The 13,349-nt window shown below is 39.8% G+C and overlaps 1 protein-coding gene across 1 annotated transcript in view; it reads right to left on the reverse strand.

Moving 5' to 3' along the window:
• Window positions 1–13,349, reverse strand: part of TNKS (tankyrase) — a 116,963-nt gene that overhangs the window by 27,542 nt on the left and 76,072 nt on the right. Inside the window, exon 13 of the mRNA XM_060236955.1 lies at window positions 3,460–3,539. Within this exon, the coding sequence (XP_060092938.1) occupies window positions 3,460–3,539 (80 nt within the window). The remainder of the gene's footprint in view (window positions 1–3,459; window positions 3,540–13,349) is intronic.

The raw sequence follows: 13,349 nt of genomic DNA on the forward strand, positions 1-13,349 counted from the left end.
AACACAGAGAGAAGCAAAAACAGTGGAACTCATGTCTGAGAAGGTCTCCCATTTTAAGGTGTCATCTCCTACTCTAAGTGTAGAAGGGAGAGGGGAGAACGGTTCCCAACGCTCAAGGCCACAATTTTCAGCATGTGTGCCTTATTTAAAAGCAGCAAATGAAACGCATCAGTTAAAAAGAGCTAGACAGCAGGAGACAATATTTTGACGTATTTGTGTGTGTGTGCATGTCTGTGCATGCCTGGAAGCCATGGAGACTTCTGGCAACCCCTACTGCAGCACAGAGGACAATCAAAGAGGTGGCTTGAGAAAGCCTGCCTCTGCCTCCTGCTCTTAGTATTCCAAGGAGGTCTCCGATCTATGTACTTGCCAGGATCAGCCCTGCTTAGCTTCTGATGAGACTGGGCTTGCCTGGACTATCCCGGTCAGGGCAAAGTGTTAGAATTTGGAGTCATCATACTCTTATTCTGTACACTGTCCAGACCGGAGGTCCCAAAAGTAGTGTATGCGAGTAACACGGCACCCACCAACACCTTCCCAGGTGCTGGGCAAGTGTTTTTAGTAGGCAGACAGGACCAGGTGGGGCTTTTGCCAAGCAAGCCTTCTTATTGGTTGCGCAGATGTTGCTTTGGCAGCAGCTGCTACCACAACACAAGGATCTCCACTCTGTGACTGAAGGCAAGCTGTGGCAGCCATTTTGTGGTTGCGCCCACCATGCTGTGTCAGAATTCCAAGGGTGCCCATAGGCTCAAAGGTCTTGGGGACCCCTGGTTTAGGCTTTTAAAGCTTGTAAGCTGTTTTGAGTTCCATGCTCCAGGAGAAAAGTGGCCTAGCACTATGCTAAATAAATCAATAGCCCAAAGGGCATGTTCCACAAGAAAGAAAGTCTCCATGGTCAAGAGGGAGCACAGAAACCAGTGGAACTCTTAGTATGGTCTGTGGCAAAGTGAATTCAAAATGAAATAGGATTAGGAAGCTTCTGTTTTAGCTGTGGTCTTAACTGGCTGCCTCATCTTGTACATGTGACATCTCACCCCTTCAAACTCTTCTGCAGCAGGAGCCCAAATGTTACTTTATAAAGATAGAACATTATAACCCACACATTGCCAATCATTAAAAAGTTCAGTTTACGGCCTGCAGTTCCGCAAAGCAACACAAATTAAGAGCTAGATTCGAGGCCAGAGGCACAAGAGACAACAAGATTTTCAAGCTATAAGTTTTCAAGAGCCAAAGCTTCCTTCATCAGATACAAGCCAGAATGGACATCTGAGTCCTTATATCTCAGTCAGAAGGCAAGAGAGATGTTGAAGAAGGAACTCAGGGTGCAGAGATAAAATGTGAATGGTAATCAGCTTCATTAGAGCAGAAGAACAGGAGGCTGGATTTATACCCTGCCTCTCACTACCCGAAGGAGCAGCTTACAATCTCTTTTCCTTTCCTTTCCTCTCCCCACAACAAACACTCTGTGAGGTAGGTGGGGCTGAGAGAGCTCTGACAGAAACTGCTCTTGAGCAGAACATCTCTGAATGAACTTGTGACTGACGCAAGGTCACCCAGCAGCTGCACGTGTAGGAGTGGGGAATCAAACCCGGTTCTCCCAGATAAGAGTCTGCACTCTTAACCATTACTCCAAACTGGCTTGGGGGGCAGAAAATCAGCATCTGTAGTGAGATAAATTCAGAGGGTAGCCATGTTGATCTTCAGTAGAAAAGCTACAATCCAAGTCCAGTAGCATCTTAGAGGCCAGAAATATTTCTGGGGTATTTAGCACAATTAATAGTAATTAACCTAAATTACTGTAACTTATTTGTTCTTGGCGTACTGGAACTATTAATTCTATTTTATTGTATTAATATTATTAAATTAAATCTTGTTTTACTGGATTTTATAATAAAAACAAAATTTAATAAGAGTTAATTTAATAAAAAATCAATATAATAAATTTAGTAGTTTCACAGTATGCCACAAGAGCAAATAAATTACAGTAATCTAGAGGCAACATGATGCTTTGAAGCAAATGCAATGTTTTTTCGGGAGAGTAATAGGCCTCTGAGTCCCCCTCCCTCCCACCTAACTCTCATTGCTTTTGACAGCATTTGATTCACTGCCCCCCTTAGATGGCTATACTCCCCCTCCCCCTCCCACAAATACTACTATTATAGATGTAGGCTGTAAATATAAAACAGCAAAGCTGGGAAGAGGAATACACCTCCGCAGCAGTGTTCCCTCTAAGCTGAGTTAGCATGAGCTAGCTCACAGATTTTTAGTCACCAGCTCACATCTTTTTGTCTTAGCTCAGGAAAAATGGCCCCAAAGCACACTAATTTATGCAGTAGCTCACAACCTGAATGCCAGTAGCTCACAAAGTAGAATTTTTGCTCACAAGACTGCAGCTTTGAGGGAACATTGCTCCTCAGGCAGATTTTCACATCCCACACTCAAACCTTGCCTGCACTCACACACTGACCAAGCACAGTACACTAGGACACAGTGAAGAAAGGGAGAGAGGGAGCATTATGCTACAGTTACAGTCCCTTTCACCCTCCGAACACTTCTGTTCAAATGCTGGCAGCTCGCTCAAAAGCACATGCGAGGTTACAGGGGTCTGAGACCCCGATGAGAATTAATACTGTCAGCAATCACAGACTCAAGAAGTCAAGGAGGTACCGCTGTACTCCTTCACTGTAAGCAACAGCACTTAAGTTCATAGCTGTTGTCAAGCATCTCTTTAAGTCTGGCTTGACCTGACCACAATATTGGAGAATTCCACCCACCCCACCACCGGTGTAGGTGGCTTAAAGAGACAGCAGTGGGGCTATCTGAGGGCTGGGATGAAGACTTCTGCCTTCTTGTCACAAACACCCCTTTGAATAACCAGCTGCAGTTTGAGGTCATCACAGATTCGCTTGATTTTAAAAAATTCATTATTTTTCTTTAATATGGTTTTATAGTATCGTGGTGGCAGAAAGACAAGATATATAAACACTCTAAATTGATACATCCCACTGCCTTCCAGTCCACCCATCCACACAGACATATCCACCAGCTATTATGTTTATTCAAACCCATCCTACAGCACTGAATGCTATTATAATGTTTCCTGGTAAGGGAAAGACTAGGCTGGCTCCTTTGTGGCACCCTTCTGCCCACAGTCAAAGGCCATACAGCGTCAAGGATGGAGAGGAGTCAAAGCAAGCCACTTCCAATGCTGTAACTGCACATCAGTTGAGTCCCTCTGATTCCAAAATCAGTCCACCGTCCCAGCAGGCACCTTGTTTGACTGCAGAAGGCACTCAAAGGGGAATCAACGAACATACATGGACAATGCATGCTGGTTCTGGACACATCTGTTCTGGACATGCTGGAATAGCTTAGGGGACAATTGGATGGCTTCTACTTTTCCAGGCAGACCACGTGGGCAGCATCAGCATGAAGGAGCCGTTACTGGCACCTACCTACCTTCACAGTTTCCAAGTCTCCAGCTTTTGATGCCTCCAAGAGTCGATAATCCACATCTGATGTGTGTACCGGGGTGCTCTCTGTGTGACGGAGGAGACAGCAATAAGTCGCTGAGATTTGTGGGCACGGTAAGTAGTTGTTATGAAACACAATGCTCTTCCCCCTTCTCATGACACAGGATGACATACAGACCTTCTTTGGTGGGGCAGCGTAGAGACTTAGCCATGGTCTGCAGCAGAATCAGGGGTCAGAATTTCTGAGGCAGCAGAATGGGCCATACCACTTCAGGATGCAGCATGGGTGGTGGGGGGGGGGAATGTGTGATACATTTTTATTGCCCCTTCATTCAAAAACCCCAAGCAGATAAGAAAAATTAGCATGTCTTGGGGAAGGGTTCTAGCTTAGCACTTTGCAGCTGCTGCATGCTTTTCACTTGCAAGGATTCATTAATGTAAGGAAATTTTGAAAAATGCACACAGAGTCCATCCTCCTGCCTCAGCACTCTGTTGCCTCATTACCACTTGCTCCACTGCCATCTGCTAACCCAGCCTAAGACCAGTAGTTTCCCAGCCAAGTCTGACATTATGGCAAGCCATTACTATAATCCTGTTTTGCCTGTATCAGGATAACACTCCTCTACCTTACAGGGTCGTTGCAATGATAAGAGAAGCAATCTGAACACAGTGAATGCTAAATATTGTATCTGCTCCCATTCTATAAACACACTGTAAATTATTTTTGACATATTTTATTTGCTTCACTGTTTAGTTCATCATTGTTGAATTAAATCCAACTATGGTGACCTTATAAACTCAGCCTGTTATTCCTGTTTGCATCTCTGCTAAAACGTCTTCATTATGTTGTAGGCCGATTTGTTGTTCAACCTCTGCCTTATATGTATGGACTGATAAATTCCATTTCACTGTATCTGAGGAAGTGTGCAAGCACACAAAAGCATAAAGCTTCGTCGTCTTAAAGGTGCCACTGGACTCAAACTTTGTTCTGCTGCTTCATATCCACACGGCTGCCCACCGGGATACAGTTTATTACTGTTACTGACAAATGCTTAGTGCTTTTTTAACCTGTGGTCTAAAGTAGCAGGGCTTCTTTGTAGCAAGAACTCCTTTGCATATTAGGCTATACCTCCCAGGATGTAGCCAATCCTCCAAGAGCTTACAGGGCTTTTCTTACAGGGCCTACTATAAGCTCTTGAGGACTGGCTACATCAGGGATGTGCAGCCTAATATGCAAAGGAGTTCCTGCTACAAAAAAGCCCTGTAAAGTAGTATGAAAAGTTTCACTTGAGAAATATTATAAGGAGTTGTGACGAAGAGCTGTGTGGGGCCAGAGCATGCAATTTAAGCATTTATCACCCACTCTAGCTGGATAGGGAACAGCATGCAGTACTATGCACTGAATGCGTACATCTCCTCTCTGAAGGGCTACACAAACCATCTTTAAAAAAAAAAAAGCTAAAATCCTAGCAACTGGTTGTTGGGGGACTCTTCGCTATAATTTTTGTTTAAAACAATTTTATTTAGCAACATATGGTAACCATATCTATTTCTTGCATCGTTAATAACTTCTTTTTATCTATCCCATATATTACTTTCTAACCACCCCTCCCCCCATTACTTGACCCCCGTCGGTGTTATTTACTTAAAATGCTAACATTTAAAGGCACCCTTAACTAATAAAAACAAAGATTAATTTTTTTCTTCCTTCTAAGACTTAATCATTATCAAAAATTGTCCAATGTCCTTTTATTTTCCACTCTCTTTTTCTACATATCTTCTAAACTTTTTCCACTCCATCTTAAACATTTCTAAGTCATAGTCTCTTAAAATTCTTGTTAATTTGTCCATTTCACTCCATGTCATAACTTTTACAATCAAATCTTCTGGTATTTTTTCTTGCTCTCTGGTATCTTTCTTGCTCCTTGGTATCTTCAAATCTTCTGGTATTTTTTCACTGTGCATACAGTGTCCTAGCAGCTGAAAGCAAGTACCAGATTATACTTCTATCTTCTTTTGGAAATTTTTCCATTTGTAATCCCAACAGAAAAGTCTCTGCAACTTTCTTAAATTCGTATCCCAATATCCTAGGAATTTCTTGTTGAATCATCTGCCAATACTTTTTTGCTCTTTCACAAGTCCACCACATATGGTAGAAAGAACCTTCATGTTTTCTACATTTCCAATATCTATCTGGCATCTTATTGTTCATCTTTGCCAACTTTTTAGGAGTCATATGCCATCTGTACATCATTTTAAAACAGTTCTCTTTAATACTATGACACATTGAAGGCTTTATAGAATTCTTCCACAAATATTCCCAAGTTTCCATCTGTATTTCTTTATTTACATTAATTGCCCACTTAATCATTTGAGATTTCACTACTTCATCTTCCATAGACCATTTTAAGAAGATATTGAAGAAGATATTGGATTTATATCCCGCCCTCCACTCCGAAGAGTCTCAGAGCGGCTCACAATCTCCTTTACCTTCCTCCCCCACAACAGACACCCTGTGAGGTGGGTGGGACTGGAGAGGGCTCTCACGGCAGCTGTCCTTTCAAGGACAACCTCTGCCAGAGCTATGGCTGACCCAAGGCCAATCCAGCAGGTGCAAGTGGAGGAGTGGGGAATCAAACCTGGTTCTCCCAGATAAGAGTCCACACACTTAACCACTACACCAAACTGGCTCTCTAAAAGTAATTTTAAAAGTAATTTATATAATTTTGAAATTAATTTTTCATTGTCTCCAAGCAGAACTTTTTCCATTTCTGTTTGCTCTCCTCTTATTCCTTCAGTTTTAATATCATTTTCCACCAAGCTCTTTATTTGTTGCATTTGGAACCAATCATATTTATTATTCAACTCTTCAGCAGTTTTCAATTCTATTTTGCCACTTTGTATTTTTAATAGTTCATTGTATGACAACCACTTTTCTTCACCCGTCTCAGCTGTTATTTTTATTACTTCTGCTGGCACTATCCATAACGGTTTTCTCTCATCCCCATACTTCTTATATTTCATCCAAGTATTTAGCAAATTATTTCTTATATAATGGTGAGAGAAAAAACCATCCATCTTTTTTTCCCCATAGTACATATAAGTGTGCCAGCCAAATGTATTCCATGACCTTCCAATGCTAAAAGTTTTTTGTTTAACAGCGTCACCCATTCTTTTATCCACACTAGACAAACTGCTTCATGATATAATTTTAAATCTGGTAATTGGAATCCTCCTCTCTCTTTTGCATCTGTTAAGATTTTCATTTTGATCCTTGGTTTCTTCCCAGCCCATACAAACTCTGAAACTTTCCTTTGCCATTTATTAAATTGTTTACTGTCTTTCACAATCAGAATAGTTTGAAACAAATACATTATTCTTGGCAAAATATTCATCTTAATTGCAGCTATTCTGCCAAGCAATGACAAATTAAGTTTATTTCATTTTATCATATCTTCATCCATTTTATGCCATAGCTTCTCATAATTGTTTTTAAACAAGACAATATTCTTCATTGTTATCTCCACACCCAAATATTTTACCTTAGAGGTAACTTCACATCCCGTTATCTTCTGCAGTTCCTTTTGTTTGCTTACTTGCTTATTTTTACATAGAAGTTTTGATTGTTCTTTATTAATACACAGTCTCGCCAATTTGCCATATTCTTATATTTTGGCTAACAACAAAGGTGTGAGTTGTATGGGATTTTCATTTATAAACATTATATCATCTGCAAATGCTCTATATTTGTAAGTAAATCCTTTTACTTTTAATCCTTCTCTTTATCTTCTTGGATTTGCATCAGTAAGATTTCAAGAGTCATTATAAACAACAGTGGGGAAAGCGGACAGCCTTGTCTTGTACCTTTGCTAATTATCATGTCTTCTGTAAGTCCTGCATTTATACATAACCTTGCACGTTGTTCAGTATATATTGCTTTCATCATCCTTATAAAGTTCTCCCCCAACTCCATTTTCTCCATTACTGCAAACATAAAGTCCCAATTTAACTTATCAAATGCTTTCTCTGCACCGCAAAGAATAATGCTACTTCCTTTTCTGGTTGTCTTTCATAATATTCTACAATATTTACAACAGTTCTAATATTGTCTGTTATTTGCCTTTTGGGGAGAAACCCCGCTTGATCTTCCTTTATAAAATGTATCAAATATTGTTTAAGCCATTCTGCCAAGATTCTTGTATATATTTTATAGTCATTATTTAATAGTGAGATTGGTCTACAATTTTTTACATTTGTGAAAAAAATACATATCTTCCTTTGGAATCAACAAAATAACAGCTTCCTTCCATGTATTTGGTATTTTTCCTTTTATTCTTATCATGTTCATCAATTTCTGAAGTTTCGAAATTAACTCCTCTTTGAAGGTTTTAAAAAATTTAGCTATATATCCATCTGGCCCAGGTGCTTTTCCATTTTCCATTGCATTAATTGCTGCTTCAAATTCTATTTTTTCAATTGGATCATTCAAGACTTTTCCCATATTTTCTGTTAAGGGTGCTATTTTAATCTTTTGTAAATACTCTTCCATCTTTTCTTTCTTTATTTTAACACCCTTAAAGAATTTGGCATAATACTTAAAGAATTCTCTTTTTATTCCTTCTTGATCTACCACCTCTCTTTCCTCCACCACAATTTTATTAATAATTTTACTTTCTCTCTTTTTCTTCAATTGCCAGGGCAAATATTTTCCATGTTTATTTGCTCCCTCGAAAGATTTCTGCTGCAACCTTTTCAGATTCCATTCCAGTTCTTTATTTAACAAATGTCTCGTTTGTGTTTGTAATACTGTAATCTCCCTCATAATTTTCTTTTTCCCTGGTCTTTTTCTCAGTTCCCCTTCTTTTTTCTTTATTTCATTTTGAATGTCCAACATTTGTTTTTCTTTTGCCCTCTTGTCTTTATTATTCAATGTAATCAATATTCCTCTCATTACTGCTTTATAAGCATCCCACACAGTCTGAAATTCTATATCTTCTTTATTGTTTATTTGGAAGAAAGCTTTAGTTTCATTTTCTAGAGATGTCACTATTACTTTATTCTGTAGTAAATCTTCATTCAATCTCCATCTTCTCGACTTTTTAGACAATTTTGTAATCTACATTATTGGGTTATGATCAGCCCCTATTTTAGGTAAAATCTCTATTTTCTTTGTTATAAGGCCTAAATCTTTAGTACCCCACAAAATGTCAATTCTGGAAAATGTTTTATGTCTTGCTGAAAAAAAGGTATAGTCCCGCACTTCAGGATTAAATTTCCTCCATATATCCTCCAAGTTTTCTTGTTTGACCAATTCAAAAAAAGACTGGCAATTTTTCTTCCTTATTATTCCCCCCCCCCCCAGACCTATCCAGTGTGTTCTTAATTATTCCATTAAAGTCACCCATTATCAAAACTTGATCATATGTCACTTCATCAAATTGTTGTATAATGTCTTTTTAAAAAGCATCCTTTGCTCCATTTGGTGCATACTGTCCCAGTAACAACTTTTTTTTGCATTTAATATTATTTCTACCTCTACAAATCTTCCATCTTTATCTTTAAACACTAGTTTCGGGTCCAATTCTTGTTTAATATAGAAAATTACTCCCCTTTTCTTCTGTTCAGCCAATGAATACAATTCTAGTCTCAGTTGTTTATTCCATAAATATTTGTAATCCTTTTGTTTGATATGTACTTCTTGTAAACAAACTATATTACAATTTTGCTTTTTAATCCATTGAAACGTTGCCTTTCTTTTTTGTGGTGAATTTAGTTCATTTACATTCCAAGATAATAATTTGTAATCCATCATGGTGGAAATCCTTTATGTTCATAAAATCCACGCAGTTCTTGTGTGCTTGTAATTGTAATCTTTTTTCCTTGTAGCTCAAAGCTCAAACCTTCAGGTATTATCCATCTATACCTCATTTCATTGTCCCGTAATTTTTCTGTCAATTCCTTATATGCTCTTCTGTCATTTATCATGTCTTGGCAATTCCTTCATAATTCTTACTCTGCTGCCTCCCACTATCAATGTCTTTTCGAAGTTTTCATTCATGATTTCTCCCACCATTTTTTTTGTCATATATCTTATAACCACATCTCTTGGTAGATTTTTTTTTTCATATAGTGAGTTCACTCTATACATATAGTCATTCATGTTTCTAGTCCCTTCAGGATCTTCCTCCAAAAATTCTGCAATTATTTTTATTATATATTCTTTCAAATCAGTTTCTTCATCCTCAGGTACTCCTCTCAGACATATCTGGGTCTCCATCAATTTGCAGTCATGAATTGCCACTTTTTCTTGTATTTTTAACAAGGTAGAATCATGTACTTTCACTCTCCCTTCCACCTCTTGCACTTTTTTTGATGTCACCACAGTCTCATTTCTGAGATCCTGTATATCTTTTCTTAACTCTTCAATATCTTTTCTAATTTCTTTTTTGGAAGCAGTTATCATCTCCCTCATCCCTTTCATTATCCTGGCTTCCACTGCATCTAATTGGTCCTGCATTTTCTCCAGTGAAGCAGACCTTGCATGTGTTTGCTTATGGTCTGACATGTAAAAACACCAAAAATTTTGACCTCACCAAATTAAATTTCAACTATCAGATTTAAAAGAGTGAGGCTTGCTCTTTTCAATAAGCCTAATTTCACTGTCCTCAGAGCCTCCTGGGCTCAGATATTAATTTTTAAAGTTTTTATTTTTTCCAAAATGGCGGTCGCGACTTTCTGCCTCACTTTAAAAAAATTTTCCTTTTTCCTCTAGAGGCTTCTAAAATAGTTATTAACAATAATGTCCAATAGTATTTACCTTATAATCGTCACCTCTGTCGGCTCCACCAATTTTTAATGTCCCGAACACTTTAAAAATTTTATTTAATTTTTAGCCTCCTAGCAATGGCCGCTGATGTTTTTCTATGATATTATAGTCCTAGAGTAGGCTGGCTGCTTCAATGATTTCCCTTTTCCACCCGATACTTGCTGCTTTGCTTGCCACCAAATCCCGTTTTCGCTGGTAGAGAGATCTCACCATGCTTGACGTATTTCCTGTGTTGGCTGTGGGAGCTGCAAGTCTATGACGATGGGGCTTTTTCTCCAAAACCGCAAGTAGACAAAACAATAAATTCCTTTCCACTTTTTAGCGCTGTCCTTTAAATTTGCAAAGTCCAAATTTTGCCCCTTCTTCCAAGCTTTCTAGATTTCAATTTCCCACCTTCTGATTTTATTTTGTTAAACTTTAATTAGTCCCGGAACGAAAGATAGCCATCTGTACCTTTTCTGTAGTTATCCAGATCAACACCGGTCTTGTATAGCTTTAGATGTTTAGCATTATCAAAGGAGATTAGGATCCTGTTGAGTTTATGTCAAATAAATGACTCTGGAAACTTCTGCAGATGATGAAAATGCAACTCGTCTCTGGAGATCCCTCAAAATCTCAAAGGAGCCCCCCCCCCAGGACTCCCTTTTAGCCAAGGTAAATCTCCTCAAAGTTTCCTGTGCATATCTTGGACTGATCTCTGACTGAGAAAAGTAGGCAGTAGGCATTAGATTGCCCTCCACTACCCCAAACAGAAGTTCCAGCCTTCTGAGAAGCAGTTCAGCTTGGCATTTTCCAACCCTGGAAGTGTCGACTCTTTGCTATAATTAATGCTCCTGTCTGAAACACTGTGGAATCAAGTCCAGCACTGCTATTAAACAAACACTAAAATGGGTATTGAAATTCCCACAACAGTGCCCAATTTTTTCATGCTATATTAATCCAGGGTGTGAAATAAATGCTTAAAAAACGCACACTGCTGTTTATCACTTATTAGCTCGCTGCTGTTTATCACTTATCAGATGGGAGAGCATGTATGTCTGGCTTCAAATGCCAATTCAAAATGTTTTTGGAAAGATTAGTTTAATTCCCAAACCTCAGCACACTCATCGAATGGTGCATTCATACTATGACTGTTTGCAAGTGGATTTTCCCATTTAACATTGTAAAATCTAATAGCAAATTGCATTAAAATGGATTACTTAGTGTGTGTGAATGCACCAAGAGCCTCTATCTCTCTGTCTATACCTCTATATTTTGTGAGCCAGTTCAGTATAGCAGTTAGAGTGTCATACTAGGATCTGGAGGACCCAGGTTCAACCCCCCCCTTTGCCATGGTAGCTTGATAGGTGACCTTGGGCACTCTCAGCCTAACCCTCCTCACAGGGGCTGTTGTGAGGATAAAATGGAGGAAAGGAGAATTATAGTAGTTGCTTCAGGTCCCCATCAAGGAAAAAGCAAAATAATACACAGATAATAGGAAAAAACCTTCCCCCCCCCCTCCCCCGCCGCCGGCACCACTGGCATTTTGTGAATTTGGGTAACTGTTTATTCCTCATAATTTTTACATATTTTAAATTTATATTCTACGCTCTGATAAAAGGAAGTACTTCTTCATCCAAAGGGTGATGAACACCACAGGAGGTGGCAGCTGCCAGCATAGCCAGCTTCAAGAGGAGATTGGATCAATATACGGAGCAGAGGTCCATCAGTGGCTATTAGCCACAGTGTATTGCTGGAACTCTCTGTTTAGGGCTGTGATGCCCTGTATTCTTGGTGCTTGGGGGGGCACAGTGGGAGGGCTTCCAGTGTCCTGGCCCCACTGATGGACCTCCTAATGGCGCCTGGTCCAACATGGCTTCTCTTATGTTCTTACGTTCTCTTTTACTGGCTCACAAATGCCTCCCTTTCAAAGTCTATCTACTTAGCTTTAACTGCAGCTGCAGCATCAGTTGACTCCTGTACCATTTCACTGAACACAGCCAACATAATATCCTGACTTACCAGGAAAATCCTACGGCTGCGTAACTTTCATTAACTACAATAAGGGATTCTGTTTCTTGCTAACGGACTCTATGGCAAGACATGAAACAGAGCAATGGGCCTGGTGCATCAGATGGGAGAGCGGCAGGCAGGAGGCAAACAGGCGTGCACTTTCTGTCAACGTTGTAAAAAGTTTCATTGGTGGAGAGAAAGATCAGAAAGAGAAGGAGAAGCACTGATGTGCAGAGTAGCAGAAACAGCCAGCACCAAGGGGCTATTTTCTGTTCCACGGCTCCAGCCTCTTCCCTTCTGTCACAAGATACCTCACACTAATGGAAGTGCTGGGATTCTTTGATTTGTTTAGCGCACTGGTTAAAAGGAAGTACTTCTTCACCCAAAGGGTGATTCACGCATGGAATTCACTGCCACTGGAGACGGCGGCAGCTACAAGCATAGCCAGCTTCAAGAGGGGATTGGATAAGCATATGGAATATAGGTCCATCAGTGGCTATTATCCACAGCGAATTGTTGGAACTCTGTCTGGGGCAGTGATGCTCTGTATTCTTGTGTTGGGGGGGGCACAGTGGAAGGGCTTCTAGGCCCACTGATGGACCTCTTGATGGCATGGGGGGGTTTGGCCAATGTGTGACACAAGTGTTGGACTGGATGGCCATTGGCGTGCTCCAACATGGCTTCTCTTATGTTCTTAAGCTGTAAGACTGGAGCTTCGAGATTGCTTCTTGGTGCTTGGGGAAGTTGAGTATAATCAATATTTACTTGACAAAAAAAAGATATTATTTTTTTAAAAATCAAGATTAAATCTAGGTGAATTTGAACTCAGTTTCTAAAGCCACGTCGAACCCAGATGGTAAGGGCCGCAAAGTATGAGGTCACCAGGAAACTTCTGCTTGTGAGCTCACAGCTACAGCCTTAAAGGGTGGCCCAGGCAGCTGCTCAAGCATTTCAGTACACCCACTGGCAAGGCAGGAAGCCATCTACGGAAGAGCTAGACAGCCAATGGTGTTTCCATCTTTCAGCACCAAAATAAACACACAGATTCTGTCCATCTA

The sequence above is a fragment of the Heteronotia binoei genome, chromosome 4, assembly GCF_032191835.1.
Source record: "Heteronotia binoei isolate CCM8104 ecotype False Entrance Well chromosome 4, APGP_CSIRO_Hbin_v1, whole genome shotgun sequence".
NCBI classification, from domain to species: Eukaryota; Metazoa; Chordata; class Lepidosauria; order Squamata; family Gekkonidae; genus Heteronotia; species Heteronotia binoei.